The 19,114-nt window shown below is 32.2% G+C and overlaps 1 protein-coding gene across 1 annotated transcript in view; it reads left to right on the top strand.

The window, feature by feature from the left end:
* SEMA3C (semaphorin 3C) overlaps positions 1-19,114 on the top strand; it is a 186,859-nt gene that overhangs the window by 99,073 nt on the left and 68,672 nt on the right. Inside the window, exons 5-9 of the mRNA XM_060020334.1 lie at positions 3,251-3,370; positions 10,280-10,370; positions 14,187-14,306; positions 15,704-15,846; positions 17,158-17,272. Of these exons, the coding sequence (XP_059876317.1) occupies positions 3,251-3,370; positions 10,280-10,370; positions 14,187-14,306; positions 15,704-15,846; positions 17,158-17,272 (589 nt within the window). The remainder of the gene's footprint in view (positions 1-3,250; positions 3,371-10,279; positions 10,371-14,186; positions 14,307-15,703; positions 15,847-17,157; positions 17,273-19,114) is intronic.

Raw genomic sequence — 19,114 nt, 5'->3', positions numbered from 1 at the left:
ATAATGTTAGCAGCTTGATTTTTCATTTAGCATTGTACTTTGAAATAGTTTTGAAAGAGAATTAAGCAATAAAAAGAAAGCATCCATGGTATTGAATTTCACTGATGTCTCATTCCGCAAACCTTTTATGGATGTCTACTGTGGTCAGGACCTGTACTAATCTCTATGCAGGACAAATTCCCTGTCCATTACACAGGGTTTGTACTGACAATTGGAACTGAAAATATATATGAAAGAATCTAATACCTAACACTGGGTATATTTATTATGTGCCAGACACTGTTCCAAGTGCTTCAGTAGTATACTGCTTACAACAAATATTATCATCACCATTTACAGATAAAAAGATTGAAGCACAGAGAGGCTAAGTAAATATCTCAAGTTCAAATAGCTAGTAAAAGATAAAGCCAGAGTTTGAACCCAGGTCGTCTGGCTCTGAGATCTGTATACTTAAATTCACTCTCTGCTGCCCATCATGCTATGGCATGATGATAGTCCAGTTCTAATTGCCTCTCTGGTTTCATCACACAATAATCCTCTGTCCTCTCTAGGCACTATTCCCCAACTAAATCCTGCACTATTAAGCCTCCAGTTTTTCTGTTCATGCTGTGTTTTCTGTTGGAATGTTCCTTTCTTATGCTTTTGCCTGTCAGAATCTCTAGCTTATTCTGCAAGTTCCAGCTCAAATGACATCCACTCTCAAACCATTACACCCACTTCAGTGTTACTCATTTCCTCTTTCTTTCTATAGCACACTTTGAAAAATATAACCCTATTATAGCATCTACTACAGCCTGATGTATTATACTCCCCTTTCTCTGAAAACAGGAATCGAATCTATTCATTTCAGTATTGCTAGCACCATATACAGTGCTTTCACAGAATGAGTTCAGTAAATAAATATTTTCTGGATGGAATTGACACAACTGCAGTGGTCTAGGACAGAAATAATGTGGACAGAAACTAAGCACAATGGAAATGGAAGGGACCTAGAAAATGATTTTCAATAATTAAAGCAATTGATTTATTTTTCCTTTCATGTTTTTCTCTTTGGGGAGGCTTTGGAGGAGCACAGTAAAGCATCATCAGATAGTGTGGGAATTAGTCTTCATGGTGGAGGGTAGCCATGATTCAAGACCCAGAGTTATTTATTAAACCTAGAGCACTTCATTTAATATTTTTGAGGACTCAATTTCCTCATCACTAAAATGGGACTGAATACTTTAATTGGAACATTGCTGTGAGGATTAAAAACAACTAACATCAAAGGATTAAGAGCTCTGTAAATATTAATAATTGTTATAAAAACTTCCCTCTAACAACTGTGGAATTCTCACCCAATGACAAATTATAAAGTGGTTAAAAGTACAAGATTCAATGTAAAACACGTCTGTGTTTGAAAATCTGCTTTACCTGTTTCTAGGTACATGACCTCAGGCGAGTTAGCTAAACAAGATCTAAGCTTTTGTTTTCTAAAAGGGGTTGAGTTGAAAAAACTGAATGAATATAAAGTGCCTAAGTACACATAGTTTGCTCAATAAATGTGGTCCATAAATGTAAAAAATCAAACTTCCTGGGAAGTAAAAGGGGTTAAGTATATAAAATGATTATTCTAATGTCTAGTACATAATAAATTCTCAAAAATATTAGCCATAATAATCATATATATAACAAATATGTTGATATAAACATATACATGAAACAAGTATAACCTGTATTGAAATGTAAAGACAGAACCTATTATTAATAGAATTGGATCGAATTTGTGTTTTACGGGAAAATGTTATATGCAGAATCCCAGAATGACTGGACTTGGATGTGAAAACAATAAACACAAGTGTCATTGCTCACAGATACCCTTAACATAGGCATACTATATATACACTGTACTTCATCTATGCTTTTTTCTCCAGAGAAACACATTTCATCTGCAGTTATGTAGTCAATTTCCAGGTACCTCTATAAACAGGTGTCAAGATACAGTGACACTATATATTTAATAAAAATCCTTAATGTCTTAAAGTAAAAATAAAGTATATAGTCTGGTCTGTAAGGATAAATTTATTTAACAGCAGAGTTGGTGATTGATGATTTGATAATATAAATCCATAATAGAAACATGTGTATACAGTTACTACATATGAAAATAAACATATATTTGCTGGCAAGTAACAATGAGTATAAAAGGGAAAAATGATGAGAAAATATAAAATAATATTGACTTTAAATTTCTATTTTAGAAAAGTTTTTTTTTTACTTTTCTAACAATATAAACAATAAATGTGCATTATAATAATTTAGTAAAATACATGGTACCTAGAAGAGAAAAAAATATATACTGTATGACCACCCATGGGGAAACCCCTGTTAGATTTTGACATATTTCTTTATAAAAACTTTTGTCTCTAATTTCTAACATTATTTTTAATAATGTTCTTTGCTAGATCAATGACTTTGTGAAGGGAACTACATTCAACCTCAGGCTTGATTAATGTGTAGTCAGCAAAGGATAGTGACCCTGCAAGTGTAGAACATGCAATGGTTAATTCAGTCACAGAGATCTGCATTTGGTGCTGACCATGTTTATGTATTTCTGCAAAGTCATAGTCAACTTATAATTACCATATTTTGCATTTCATTGAGTGAATAAATGACAGCCTTTCCAATGGTTGGATTGGGAACAGGTGAGAAAGGAGTTTTGGGGGAGAGGAGAGTATTTTAGTGTATTAAGAGCAGAGAGATCAGGATTCCATTATTTTTCATAGAAAGCAACAATGCTGGCATTTTGTTTAAGGTTTGCTTTAGTCACCAGTTATGAAGACCAATAGTGTTTGCAACTGTAACTAATGATAATATGGACCTTCTATAAACACAAGTTCATTCAAAACATGTGTATATAATATGTGAGGGTGCGTGTGTGTATGTGTAATGTTTTGAGGAAAATTTGAAAAAACAATTTGGTGTACCTTTCAATTTCTAAACTTTCTCAGATAAAGAGTAAGCTCATAAAGTTTCAGAACATAAAAAGGTGCCCAGTATATAAATACTGAAATAGGAGAGACATATCATTTTACTCATTATCTGGTAAACTACCTTCTTCCTAAAATGCACCATGTTCTCTTGTTATCTCCTAACAATAATTAAAAAGTTAGGGCAGAAAGGAAAATGTATAACAAAGTATCACAGTAATACTTAGAAATAACTATAAAAGTCATTCGGTTACTAACCGCTTATTTACCTGTTGTTTTAGCATGGCTGCGGGAACTTTGTCCGTGTAATTCAGGCTTTCAACCGCACGCATTTGTATGTTTGTGGGAGTGGTGCTTTCAGCCCAGTCTGTACTTATTTGAACAGAGGGAGGAGATCAGAGGTAAGTGTAACAATTTTTCATTCTTAGTTTGATGTTAGTGTCAAAGATTTCTTACAACTGTATTTAACAGTAAAAACTTGGAAATATCATTAATGGCCATAAAAAAAGTTTCAAGCCCTTTAAACACAAAATATATTACATTTGGTTCCTGTCTGCCAGGTTACTTCAAGTGTAACCTTTTGCCTTCAATTAAATATATGTTTCTGAATGGAAAAGCTGCAGAAGATGAAGGAGAATGGTATAATTTCATAATTATTCAGAGCATAAGGTATTGATAATATGTGCTCCAAATTATAGAAATATTGTAGTATAAACTCACTTTCTCAAATCTATTTTAAGTAATTTCTTATTTATTATATTTCAAATTTGGTAAATTTTTATGAGGTAGACACCTGTAAGAGATGTATAAAGCAGGATGACAAGTGCCTTAGCTGAAAAGAACTTTATATAATTAATAAATCATACTTCCATTTTAGACCAACATTGGTCTACACTAGGCTATTATAGCTTTATTTTTACATTGGTTAAAATGATTTGGGGTTCTGTGAACAAAAGCATTTACTAAAGACTAAATACATAGCTAATTGTATAGTCAAATATAAGGCTGGTTGAACTTCACCTGTGATATTTAAGACTGTTTATCTCAGTTCACAATTATTGACTAAGGAAACTACGCATTAGATCAAAAGAGTTTTCCTTATTCTTTTAATGAAACATGTTGCTTTACTTAATACAAGTATTTTAAAACTGAATTCTTTCAAATTAACTTGCTTTTGTTTCGTTATGCAACTTAAATCTAGAAATTCCAGTCCTTAAATAATATCTTAATTCAATTTTAGAGGTTAGAATTGTAAAAAAAGATTAAATATTGCTACTGATATACTTAATTAAGTTTAGTTTTCTTTAACAAGGATTCATCCACTTTAGTACTAACATAATTGAACAATGATTTCCTCTATAGTCTTTTATTATTAAATTTTTTTCAGATGTAATTTATATGCATCTATCTTTCAGTGAATAAAAAGCCATTTAAAAATAAATGAGTAATTATAATTGGACCCCAAATTGAGCCATTTACAAGTGGTTTAAGATGATATGAAATATTAAAATTCTTAAAGAAAAGTAAAGCTATGCTTCTTGGAAGAGTACAATTGGCTGAATTGAGCTTGTCATTAGAACCACATGCCTGTGATCAGCTGATTAAATAAACTAGTGGCCCAGACGTCTGCATTCTGTCAAACACTCCACTGAGGGTTGTGCAGTCACTGTACAGGCCAACAACTGCATAGCAGTTTTCATATTTTAAATAAAATCATTTTCCCATGTACAAATTGCCCACTATACACTTCATGGTTTAATTGGGAAGTTGGTCCAAAAATTAATCTCCTTTGGAAAACCAGCATGGAATAAATTTTAATCACTTTACTAAATATGAACTACTTTAGTCTCACTTCAAAAGATGTGTTTCAAAGGGGAATCATTTCCATTAATTAATCTCTTTAAATAATATATTAAGAGCCTATTTAAGTGTGAAAAAGATTATGAAATTTTAAGCTTTTTGTTTTCCTTAATAGTCAAGTCAAAGTGTTTCACCACAACATCATTTTTATATATCTGTAGTATATAAGTAATAATATAAATATAGAATGCACAGTTTTATCAAACATCTTATGTATTTATTTTCTTTAGTTTAGAATGAAAGACCACATGATGCAGAAAGTTGTATTTTCAGAGAATTCTCCTTATTCATCACTAACATTGTATTTTGTAGTGATCAGAGGTAGTACTTACTGCTAACACCCTATGTTAGTACTAAGATATGGCATTTTTCATGTATTTGAAACCACTTTGAAAGTGAACCAAGTTAGGGTGGCACAGTCGTTAAGTATTCCTGTTTATTTCTGACACATTATCTACCATCTTTTATTTGCCTGTCTAATAGCAATTCATTGGTTCTCAGAGAACATTTTATAACCCTACTTCACGTTTGGAACACCACGCACTTTCATGAGACTCTATGGCCCTTCCATTATTTTGTGAGACTGATTCAGAGCTTTCCTAGAGCAATTCAATGGTGTCCATCCAAAGAGCCTACAATCTTTGCTACATAGATTCCTAACCACAGTTTTTCTCTTTTATCCACTGTCTTCTGTTTCTGGAAAAAAATAAAGCAACACAAGTAAATGATGACTTTAACTAATGAATAAAACATTAATAAGAAACAATTATTGGTTAATTGTGCTGCACATTCTTGGAATGTTACCTCTCATCTCGGGTTGATTTTATCAGATGCCTCCATAACATCAGTTCTCATAACTGAATACTGTTTAAGCCCCGGATGCTGCCACTCATCAAGCAGATAACCTTGCCTTTGATTGACCAAGAATATCACAGGCATTCAAATTATTCCATGTGCTTTTTGAACAAAATTAATCACCAAACTTTTCTGTTTATGCATCTTTTTGTAGCTTTTCTCTTGTCAGAAGAATAGCTGTGCATTTTTCTTATCAAGAAAGTTCTCTGATCTTTAGCCTCCACTGTTTTATGTCTTCTTTCCCTTTCCCCTGTATTTACTCTTTTTTTCTTGTTTAACAATAAGTTTTCTTTCTTGTGACGTTTTTTCAACTCTTCTCCTTTCTCTCTCTTTTACTTTATCACAAAACTTCTCGGATTAGTAGGCTATATTTTCAGCTTTTACAATCCTATTTTCCATGTCTTTCATTAAACCTTTCTAATCTAAATTTCATTTTCACCCATTAACTGAAACTCTTCCCTAATGACCAAGATTCTCAGTGATCAAATGGACTCCCCTAATCAGCATCCTTTCTCCTAGACCAATCTATGACATGTTGGTCATGCCCTCTATTTTTCAGTGCCGTTATTATTATTATTTTTTTTTTTTTTTGCGGTAGGCGGGCCTCTCACTGTTGTGGCCTCTCCCATTGCGGAGCACAGGCTCCAGAAGCGCAGGCTCAGCAGCCATGGCTCACGGGCCCAGCCGCTCCGTGGCATGTGGGATCTTCCCGGACCGGTGCATGAACCTTTGTCCCCTGCATCAGCAGGCAGACCCTCAACCACTGCACCACCAGGGAAGCCCAGTGCCGTTATTGACATCTATAACCATGGGACATTTTGCCATGCCTTCTTTCCTGATTTTTCACCACATACTCTCTTTCTGGTCCTATTTTTTCTCTTATTGATTCAATCTACAAATATGTATTTATTTAATAAGAGTAATGGCAGAAACAAAATCATTTCAGAACTTGTAAGCTATCTTTAAGATACTGGTCTTTGTCCTGTGTCTAAGAAGAAGCAACTGAAACAACCTTAAGCAGAAAGTGCCATGAACAGAATTGTGTTGTCACTTGTATTTTACATTACATTGATACTTTTGTTGTTCGTTTTTTGTTTGTTTGTTTGTTAGCTTCTTTAATTATAAAGTTGCCATGAACTGAGATGAGAAACAATGAAGAGAACCATGTCTGAGGTTAAAATTATGAGCCTGGGTTTGATTCTGTTGAGTCTGAGATGCTGCTGAAAGATACAAGTAGAAATATCAAGTAGGCAGCTGAATATAAATTTGGCTATATAAATGTTTGAGTAATTGTTTCATAAGAGTAACTGAAGCCCAAACAAAGTGTAGATTTAATCATGCAGAAAGAGTATAGTATGAAAAGAATGATTATGACTGAGACTTGAGGATCTCCTAAATTTAAATGGCCAGATGGAGGAAAAGGGATCTCCAAAAAAGACTAAAAAGAAACAACAAGAGGAGAGGAAAAAAAAAAAAAAAAAAAAGTGTGTTCTGGGAATAAAAACAAGTCATTTAAAAAAGATAGAAGTGGACAACAATCTCAAATACCATTGAGAATCCAAGAAAGAAGAGGTCTAAAAAAATAAGCGCTGAATTGTGTACATGATAGTCATCAGGGGTCTTGCCAAAAAAGGGTTTCAATAGAGCGGTTGAGGTTGGATGCCCAACTGAAGTGGATTGAGAAGAAAGTGAGAACTCAGGAAATGGTGATGAGTATATGTAATTCTTTAAGAAATGTGATTCTCAAGGAGAGTAATGTATAAGAGCTGAAGGAGTTGTTGAAATAATGTTGTAAGGGATCCAGTTAATGAGATTAAAGAACAAGTAGGGGACTTCCCTGTTGGCACAGTGGTTAAGAATCCACCTACCAATGCAGGGGATACAAGTTTGAGCCCTGGTCCAGGAAAATCCCACATGCAGAGAAACAACTAAGCCTGTGTGCCACAACTACTGAGCCCATGCGCCACAACTACTGAAGCCTGTGTGCCTAGAGCTCGTGCTCTGCAACAAGAGAAGCCACTGCAATGAGAAAGCTGCGCACCGCAATGAAGAGTAGACCCCGCTCCCTGCAACTAGAGAAAGACCATGCACAGCAACGAAGACCCAACACGGGCAAAAATAAATAAATAAAATAATTAATTAAAAAAAAAAAAAGAACGAGTAGGGATAATGGAAAGTATAAGTTGCCTAAGAAGACTGGGTAAGATAGGATCTGAAACACTGGTGGAAGGATTGGCCTCAGAGTAAGAGAAATATTTCCTCTCGTGTATTAGTGGATGTATTCACGTATAGTTATATATTTGGTAGTGAGAAACTGATGCCTCATTTAAGGGCTTCACTTTCTAAGCAACATGGTTGTCAATCATATGAGCTGAGAATAAATTGGGAGATTTGACGATAGTGGCAATGGTTTGAAGTTATCAAGGGAAGAACCAGTTGACAGAGTGCCTTTGAAAGGTTGCTGAGCAGTGTAGAGGGTTCACTTTAAGTTGGTGATCACAAATCTATACTATGTTGAATACACCTTGTTGGATAACCTTTCGCAAAATGCTTAGAAGTTTGGAGGCAGGTGTGGAGAATGTAGATAGATGTGTCTTTATAGCCTATGGGTGCAATGAAAACAATCACAGATTCAAGGAAATTAATATTGATATTTTTGAAAAAAACAAAATTAAAAAGCATGGAATCTAATCTATCTATCAAGAAGATAGAAGGCTGATAAATTGTAAAAAATAGAAAGGGTTCTTAGGCGATGAGTTTGAAGAATTGTTGCAGGGTGCTTGAATTAGTCATTATTCAGGTGGATCACATCCCTTCCTGGGGATGACAAGATCTAGACTATCACTGTGTGAGTACAAGGAGGCTATGCAATGGAGAAGGAAGTCAGTGGCGCGCAAGTGGTGCCTAAGCAGTCTCCTCAATTCCTGCAGTGCCAGCTGTCACTTTTTTAGTCAAATCTATGTATGACTCTGGCTACACAACCAAGTTTACTAAACTGTATTGTTTTCCTTCAGGTTTATCATTGTTTAGTTATTGTATAAATGATGACCTCTTGGAAAGCAGACATAGTTAGGAGTCAGGAGACTGAATCTTAATTTTGCTTTTGTCACTATTCAGCTATGGGTGATCTTGGACAAGTCATATTTTCCTCATCTTTAGAGTTAATCCATGAAAAGCGTCGTGTTATAGGACCTTTCTAGGCTAGAGCACTGTGATTCTTTTTAAGCTCTCTAATTTCCCATTACCTCAGGGATTTCCCGCCAATACATCAAACTCAGTATAACAAAAATGAACTAGTTTCATTTTCTTTAAAGAGTCAAAACTTCAGAATCAACTTTGTTTTCTTCATCTTCTTGAGCTGCCTCCAATTTGTTATTGATTGCCAAGCTCTGTCGATTTTCACTTTACAAATCCTCTTACATCTTTACCACTCTTACCCTGACCACTGAGATCCTGGCATGTCAGATTATTATTACCTAATTCCTGGATTACTGCAGTTCAAAACAAGTTTGTTTTCTTGAACCCAGTGTCTGTCTTTACAACCACCATTCTCAATCTTCTTAAAGCACAAGTAAGACCCAATCTTCTTAAAGCAATGTTTTGATCCTTCTATTCCATGCTCAAAAATGTTGAGCCCGTATTTCATTCAGGATAATTTTGAAAAGCAGCTTGATAATTAAGGTCCTCCATCATTTAATGCAATCTACAAATGTGATCATTTTTCTTTGAATTTTAGTAGTAGCTTTTACTAACTTTATGTAAGAAAAAAGATAAACATACCAACAAAATGCTCCCTCTAACTGAGGCTACACTGACCATTATATTTCAAATTGAACCCACTGCCCCCATCCGTGGATTTCCCTAGTCCCATTCCCTGTTTAATTTTTTTCCTAAGCACTGAGTACCATCTAACATACTTTATATTTTACGTATTTATTATCTTTATATTCTTTATTTATATTATCTGTCATTAGATTATAAATTACCTACAGGTAAGGATTTTTGTCTATTTTGTTTACTCTACCCCCAATGTTTTGTCAGTGTCTGGCAAGTAATAGGTGCTCAATAAATTTTTGTTAAATAAATAAGTGAATGAGTAAAAGAAACATTTTAATCTAAATTATGAATTATTTTGTTGAATCTAGTATAATGCTTTATATAACAAAATAAGTGGTAACAAATTTTATGTTTAAAAAAATCTTGATTATTTTGAAAGTTTCATAATCCTCATACACATTGTTTCTCTGTAATCAGTTTTCTTCTTTTGGCCAATGTTCAACATACCTAGTTCAGGTTTACAATGATCCTTGATTTCCAAGTGTTTTTTATTGATGTTGATTTGAGAACTTGTTGGATCAGCTTTATGGGTAGTGTAGTAGGATGTGAACTTGACCTGCTGAGGTTAGCTTTATAACTTACAAATGGATTCTTCATATAGGCCAAGAGAGTCTTAATATAGTAAAATTGGGAAGGCATAAGCAACCAAGTAGAAAGCATATTATTTATGATGATGCTTTGTTTTACTAAAGAAAAATTGGTTAACTAAGATAAAGTAATTTATCGTTACTACATTTCCAATTTTATCTGTAATAAAGGACCAAGTTTTCATGATTGACTCCAAGTGTGAATCCGGAAAAGGACGCTGCTCTTTCAACCCCAATGTGAACACAGTGTCTGTTATGATCAGTAAGTGGAAAATAAAAGAGGGCGGGGGAAATATTTTGTAAAAAAGGAAATTAAATTAATTAAAGAAAATAAATTCATGATACTATATGCCCATTTTGGATAGCTGCATGGATGATAGCACCTGAGTAAAATAATAGAAAGTTGTGAGAAATTTTATTTTCTCGTTTCCAAGAATATTCATGATTAAATGATAACCATGTATTTTTTCATCTAATATGACTGCTGTTATTTGTAGAGCAAGTCAACCATTTAAAAAGCGTATGTATGTATATACATATATTAATAGGTATTGTGTATATGTATACATATATTAATATATATTATAAAGTAAATTTCAGTGTTTTCTGTAGTTGTTTTTCTAGTATTAATTATATTCACTTTTCCTCATGTTTTAGTAATCTTTTACAAATGATTAAAACTGGTATTCCTTTCATGCAAAATAATAACAAAGTGCATGTGTTAGCTAAGTACATTCTCTGTGGATTGTCTAGAAGTTGCTGTACTAAAAAAGATGCGCTCATAAAATCACTTTTTTATTTTCTCATTTTTTTATAAAATATAAAAAGAAGCAGGCCCAGTTGATTGCTGCTACACACATTAATAAATCAATAATCTTGAGTCTCAATCATCCAGTGCCTGTCTATACCTCACTTAGAAGACATTCTTTTCTGGCTAATTAAGACACTTCTAGAATATGTCTGACTTAACATTAGTTGACTGTGGGACAAATCTTGGATTTCAGTATGCCGATTATATAGTAAATGCTTTTCCCTTTTTGTTTCTCTATGTATTGCCAGTGGTAAAATTGCATCATTTGACAGTAGAACAGGTGGAAAAATAATTAATTTGTTCAAAACCCTTTGCTTTGATTCATTTAAAAAGGCAACTCATCTTTCTTTCTCAGATCTGGAAACTAAATTAAGACAAATACATCCAGCACTGACTGAAATGTGAGCTTGGAAATTATCCAGTAAATTATTTCCCTATAGTCATTCAAATTGGGTAGGGAGGAAATGAAAATGTATCATTAGGACAGAAAAATTACAAAGCTTTGAAACTTCAAGATATCCAATTAAGTCTGATGCAGAGTATTTTCAAATAAGTTTCTAAATATTATTTAATAGAAGCAGTGTCTCAGCAAGTATTTTCTTCATGAGGAAGAAAATTTTATTCACCTTTAGAAACTGTAAGATTTGTATAGTACTAGATAAATATATAAAGTTTTCACTTATTTCAAGTTAAATGCTATGAAAATAAACTTCAAAATTCTAAATTATTGTTAACACATACTGGAGTTTTATCTCATCAAATATTATTTAGAACAAAAAAGGGTTAAAACAAGGCAGTATAAATTTTCCTGTTAAACTGTAGTAAGTCATGTAATAGTTTTGCGCTTTAGAGAATAGGATTCATTTATGAAATTAAAGTTGTTATTGCTCTTCATTTTTCAAGGACCTGAGACTTCAATTCCTAGGCTTATATTCCTATGCTACTTTTTAATATTTTGATTAACATTATAATTTTTACTCTCAAAGAAAATCATTAAACAGTTTGCTTAACTTGAAACCTGAAACTAAAAAGAGCAGGAAGCTTTATAACCTTATATTTATCATCTTATTTATTCTACTGATTATCCCTGTAATATTATCTCTAATATTTCATTTGTGTACTCATCTCACTTTGCTATTTGATGTTGTATCATTTCTGTTCAATTGCAGTGCACTAAATAACACAAATTGGTTAAAATATTTCTATCTATTAAAGTACCAAGAAGCGTTGAGCATTAGAATTTCAAATTACATAATATAGCGCGGCATCTGGCCCAACGTGCTAGTGTTCTTTTGCTATTTTTAGTAATTATTGTAGCACAACAAAGTCAGATGACACCTCTTAAAGAACCTCTTCAAAACCTTATGAGATAGTTTTTAGTCAGTGGAAGTACAACTGGAAAGCAAAATATTTTTGGATTAAAGTTTAAATTGAGCAAGTTTATCTTTGCATAAACCCTACAATGAAATTCTGAAAGAAAAGAATTTCTACTCTCAAATAAAATTCTTTCCAAAGTGACATTAATTAAATATTTCTTACACAAAATAAAGCAGAAACTTTATTATCCTTAACTTGCTATTAAAATTGCTGGGAATTTAAGACAGGAGATGAAGCCAATTAGCCATCTAACTCTTTTGTAATGTTTAAGACATAACTAATAAGGTGGTATACAGCAGGGTTAGAATCAGTCCTGTCTGCCATAAACCATCCTCTGAGTGTCCTTTTATTTTCCTTCCTGTAGACAGATGCTAATAAATCTATTGAATATCAGGAATTTATAACCTCCTCTTTTGGGCATAATTGGATATAACAAAGCTGTGAAATAATTAATTACAAAGTTATCTCAATTTAACAATCATTGTATCTACAGAATACTTGTGTAGATGCTTCACAAGTGTTCACAAAATTGTAAAGAAGCTAAATAGCTCAAAATTCTTTCAGGCACGTTTTGTTATCTCCCTATAATCTGTTCCCATGGACTTCAGATCTCTACCAGGAAGCAGAACTTGGCGACACAATGCCTGCCATACCCACTTGCTAACTGGTAGGGGTCCAGTTTGTGACCTGGTGAGCACATATTAAAAACATTCCATTCTCCATTCTATCCTAGGCCAACTGGTATTGCTTATTACTAAACAGTGAGCTTAGAGTGCTTTAAAATGTTTCAGTCCTGCCAAAATGACCACAATCTGAAGGTAGCCAGGAGAGTAATTCTAGAACATTAGTCAAAGAACGCAGCTGCATGGTAGTCCAGTGGGCCAAACCTGATCAATTTTATTATTTTTTAATAGATACTTAACTTTGTACTCAAAGGTCATACATACCAATTTACTGCTTACTCTCCTTACTAGAATAAAAATTAATGTGGATCTTAACAAATAAGCAAAATGTCCAGTGTTGTGCACATACAGATTAACATATCTTATTTTGTCATTAATAATGATAATTTAATTTTACAATATCTTTTTTCTTATCTTTAAGTTTTATTTTATATGCGCTAATATGTTAAGCCACATATGGCTTATTAACATCATATTATATTGTTAACATAATGTTAACACGTTATGTGTTGCAATTGAAAAAGTAGCAGTTTGTTTACCTTAGAGAAACCTTCTAGCATAAAGATCAAAACATACACATTTAATGATGAAATTGTTTTATCATTAATAGTACTTTGACAATTTGATGTGGCTCCATCTCATGAAATAATAATAATAAAAACTATTATTTTCAATCCATTTAGTAAAATCATAGAGTTTTTAATATGTACTGCGAACTTTTGATCATAATCCAATTCCCATAGAAGTTTGAGATTCAGGGTACTAAATGACTTATCCCTAATTCCCAGTTTAACTACGGCCAAAGTTAGAAATCAAGATTTCTGACTCTTACAGTATTTTTTATTTATTAAAGAAGTAATAATTAAGCCGTTTCTTTATTTTTATACCTATATTATTTCTGCCATTTCGGATACACACTACACTATATAATCAAGTTTAGTTAAGTATTTAGTATAATTAAGTACAGGCAGAGGAATTTTTATCTCTATATCAGAAAGATTGTTTTGGTCATTATACGGGCAATAATGAGACCAAATTAAACTTTATCCAATTTTTTAATTTGGTGAACAATGGAAACCAATTAACAACTATAAATATTCTGTAATATGTGTCATGATCTAATAAGCAAATTCTCCTTGATTTTAAAAATAGCCTTAAAAACAGTTAAGATTTGCTTTTAATTTTGTTCACATTTTCTTTTTCATAGATGAGGAGCTTTTCTCTGCAATGTATATAGATTTCATGGGAACAGATGCAGCTATTTTTCGAAGTTTAACCAAGAGGAATGCAGTCAGAACTGATCAACACAATTCCAAATGGCTAAGTGGTAAAATAACAGTTTATCCATTTTCTGAGAATCATACTTTAAACTAATTTAATTTCATAATGAAAATTACATTAAAATGGCTAAAAAGTTAAAATATGAGTAACAACAATTCTGTACTCTGTGATTTTAAATATTCAGGCTAAAAAAGTAAATAAAATGAGCCATATTTCATATTCTAACTCTTTATTAACAATCATAGAATTATCATAGGATATATGAATAAATAAAAGTGACAGTGATATTCATCATATGTACCTATAGACAAGAATCTTCTCCAGTTGTTTAATTGTTGCATGTTACAATTAAACGTCATTTATTTATTTGGTCTACTTGTATATTTTAATAATGCCAAATCTAAACATTTTCCTAAATTTATGACAGATATCACGAATAGGGCATATTTAGGAACTCCTATTTGTTTTATGCTTAGATTCTAAAATTATAAAGCTGGTATATATTATTTTTTCACAGTTTGACTAATACTTAATGGAAATCATAAGTATGATAATTTTATGATTATCAGTGTTCAAATGTTTTCAATTTTGGGGGTCACATGGAATTCACATCATGAAAAGTGCTCATTTGACTTTAATATACAATTCCAATCAGTTGCTGTTGTTTAGAGGAAGAAGAAACCACTAAGATGTTTGTCATTTCACCCTGGGGAAAATTTAAGCTGACCTTAGATTTGGCAATTCACTTAACATAAAACAGTTAAGCATGAATCACTACAGTTAAGCATCTTATTTCACTGACAGACCAGCACAAGAAAGCAGTGATTGTCCATTTACTTCTTCAAATTATTCCTCCAGTACATCTGGAAATAGAGTATTCTAAAAATTGTTTTGTTCTTGAAATAAGGAATCCCTCTATGTCTTCAAATGACTGCATTTTTTCCTTGAAAAGTTTCCCCTTCATTTCATATGCCGTATTTTAAGTGAAATGTGTTTTTCAGATCATGGACTCCCAACTCCTCATTCTGCTTCAGTGAATTTGAGTTTATATGCACTAGCCTGAAAACCACACGTTTAAAAACAAACTTTTTTTTCTATGAAACGACTATCAGATCCCATGGGAAATAGCTGGTAGAAAAGTTTTTCAATATTTTAAAACTCATCAGGCACAAAGAAGTTTTGCAATTAGTGTGCTTCCAGAATGTATTGCAGACAGAGAAGAATAGTTGAAGCTTTATATCATAGCTCTACTTTATGGCACTTGACATTCCAAATGCGGTATGTTCAGTGAATACAATTGCTTGCTTTTAGACTTTTTGGCTATGAATATTGAATTGTTCCTTTATACCAAAGATGGGAAAGGCATGTGCCTGTGGTCTACTTGGATGGAGAGTAGATGGATTTTCATCATGAGTATATATATCGTCTTTGTATTTTTTCTAGAACCTATGTTTGTGGATGCACATGTTATCCCAGATGGCACTGATCCAAATGATGCTAAGGTGTACTTCTTCTTCAAAGAGAAACTGACCGACAATAGCAGAAGCACAAAACAGATTCATTCCATGATTGCTAGAATATGTCCTGTAAGTATTAAAGTTGTTCTAATTTGAAGAAAGACTAAGAAATTCAAATTATGTAAACATGTCTTCTTTTCCCAATAGTTTATCTTCCTACTTCTTAAATCTGCGGTTACAAATTAATAAAATATTAAAAGGAAACATGTAGATTTAATGTTTATTCACATCAGTCATACAAGATAAACACACTATTTTGGAAAATAATTTAATCCAAGGAATATTTTGGTTATGGTTTTACACAAATAAACAGTTTTGATTAATTTTTGCTTTTTTCCACTTAATGCATTAGAATTAAAAAGAAATTGCTGAATTGTATATTATAAAAAGAAATAGAACAATTCTTATGAATAAAATACAGCAAAACATCAGTAAAAGACAATTATTGAGGAACTGTCTATAATAGTGAGAATTAAGAAATGCTTTAGTAAAATACAGTTCTAATTACAAACTGATCAAAATATTCTTGTGTATCAAGAGTAAGTATACATAGAAACTCAAAAAAACTCATGATGTCTTCTCACATAAGAGTATTACAGGCTTGTCCTGACTCATTTATGATTAGCATCTTCTGTGCAAAAGTATTTCTTAAAATATTTAGTGTTTAAAATAGTCTATTTTTAAACATTATAATATTCCACTGATTTTGGAGCTTATCTGCTTCTCAGTCATTTGGAACAAGGCAGTGAAGCCAGCTGATGATGTGAAAAGCTTCAGGGAGTACAGAAAAAATGTCATTCAATAGAGACTATTTGTGAATGATCCAAATACCATTTTCCTTGCCCTGACCAGAGAAATATGTATATAAAGCATCTGATTAGAAATATTAAGGATTAAATGATAATGCAGAGAAATGAAGGAGAGAAAATAGAATTATTGGGGACTATTTGGTGTAAGTATAAACCCACTCTCCTGACCACGGTAGAATCTGCACGCTTCCCTGTATACAATCATTTATGTTTGTACTGAAGAAAATGAGTTATCAAGAAAAGGCAAATTAAATTATGTAGTCTCCATAACAGTTTACTCATATTTTCATCAGAAATTTAGAAAGTGTTATGGCATATATTTATTAAATTCATTTTGATACATTTTCAGTTGATATCATATAATAGGAGAATAACAGTATAACTAAGGCTATTTTTAAAAAATACTATAGATCTTAAATATTCCTCTTTAACTATTTATATGCAGATTTGGTTAACATTTCCATCTTTCAGATTATAACAAATCCCCAAGTAGTAAGAATCCAAGGTAAATTTTAAATACACTTCAATATTTATTTAAGCAATCTGAAATGTGTTTACAAAATGGTTTCAGAATGACACTGGTGGACTGCGTAGCCTTGTCAACAAGTGGACTACCTTCTTAAAAGCGAGGCTGGTATGCTCGGTAACTGATGAAGATGGCCCAGAAACACACTTTGATGAACTAGGTACATAAATGTGAGATTGAAAAATGTTCTTGAAAGAGAGTTTGTAAAGTTTACATATTTTAATAAACTCTCAAAAGAGGTTGTATTTTTCATGAATGTTTTCAGCATAAATAAGTGCTGATTTGAATTAATGATCTGGATACTGTTCATGAATTTCCTGAGTATTTTTTAAATCTGTCTTGCCCCTAAGTGCACTGCTGAAACATTTAGTTCATTGAATCCACCATGATATATGAATCCGTGTGTTTTGTGTGTGTGTTTGTGTGTGTTTTAGAGAGAGAAGAGAGAGGTATTTATATAATTTATATATAAGTAATGATATGTTTGTGCTTTTCTAAAATAAATGTATATTTCATATATATTTGAATTCTGATACTCTGGTTTAAAATCAGTTTGTATGAGAATACAGCTATATATTTTTACTACAGTTAATGGACACAATAGAGGTTAGATGGAAAAGTGTCAGAGTAGAAAGTAGACTTGTGCTCCAGTTTTAGTTCTTGGTGACCCTGGGACTAAATATTCTCAGCATGTGTGACATGAGGAGGGTTATACTTTCCAGGTCAAATAAGGACTGACAATCTGATTCCTTTCTGCCAAGGAACAGTTCTCTCTTTTTTTTTTTTTTGAATTTAATTTAATTTTTTATACAGCGCATTCTTATTAGTTATCTATTTTATACATATTAGTGTATACATGTCAATCCCAATCTCCCAGTTCATCACACCACCACCACCCCATCCACGCTTTTCCCCCTTGGTATCCATATGTTTCGAACAGTAGAATAACTTGGTACACATAATAGTATCGTGTTTACTAAGTGCCATTTAGAAATGACTTTTTTTTGCTTTAATCCATTAAAATATAAAATGCTGGTTAGTCTCAAATACTGAGGCAGGTGATGAGATAAGCAATAAAAATGTATTATAATATGGAAAAAATACTGGTTCTAGCAGCTACAATAATTGAAATAGACAGTTGGTCTCCTCAAAAAGCCATTATGTTGATCATAGAAACACAAGTTTTTATGTCAGCTTTTCTAGAAAAAACGTTTTAAGTATGATTTCATGTTATAACCTAGTTACTCATTATTTCCCCCCAAATTCTTTGCAAGTATATTTATGTTTCAGTGACTTAGAATGTTTCAGTCTTTCCCATTTTTAGGGAGAATAGACAGTGCCAGCCTTTTATGGAAAGACTAGTGATTATTAATTTATTGCTTAAGAGGTTCTAAATTTATTGTGAATAACAATCTTTCTTTGTATTGGTCAGCAAGAATCTTATTTGCAAAAAAGTCATTAAATCCAGATCTTTCTTGCATTCATAACAATTGGTTATTAATTGGAATTTCCTATCAGAAATTTACTTCCAGGTTCTGTTATGTATTACTGTACCTTATGATCTATACTTTTGCCTTTGCCTCAATATACTTAAAAATTCTTGTTGTTAGGGGAATTATTGATTAAATAAAAATATCACTAGCAATTTTGACTAAAAGACAAAAAAGTCTTATAAGTCACTGTGAAAAAGTTTTCTTCCATGTTCCAAATTCTAACCCTAGATTAAAAAGAAATTGAGATTTGTAATACTTTTTAAATTAAAAATGTAATATATTATCATTAAGGATATTTAGAAAATTCAGGAAAAAAGAAGAAACAGGAAAATTTCTGTAGCTTTGTTAACCAGAAACACTCACTGGTAATCTTCTTATTGTATTCTGATGTATAGTTTTAAGGTTTACATGGTTCTGGTCCATATTCAATACCATTGTGTCTTTTCTATTTAATATTATTTCATCAACATAGTTTCCATAAGTGTTTGTGTAACATTTTATTTAACTTA

This window comes from Delphinus delphis, chromosome 9 (genome assembly GCF_949987515.2).
Source record: "Delphinus delphis chromosome 9, mDelDel1.2, whole genome shotgun sequence".
NCBI classification, from domain to species: domain Eukaryota; kingdom Metazoa; phylum Chordata; class Mammalia; order Artiodactyla; family Delphinidae; genus Delphinus; species Delphinus delphis.
The sequence above is the reverse complement of the archived record's forward strand: the minus strand, read 5'-3'. Positions and strand labels throughout refer to the sequence as shown.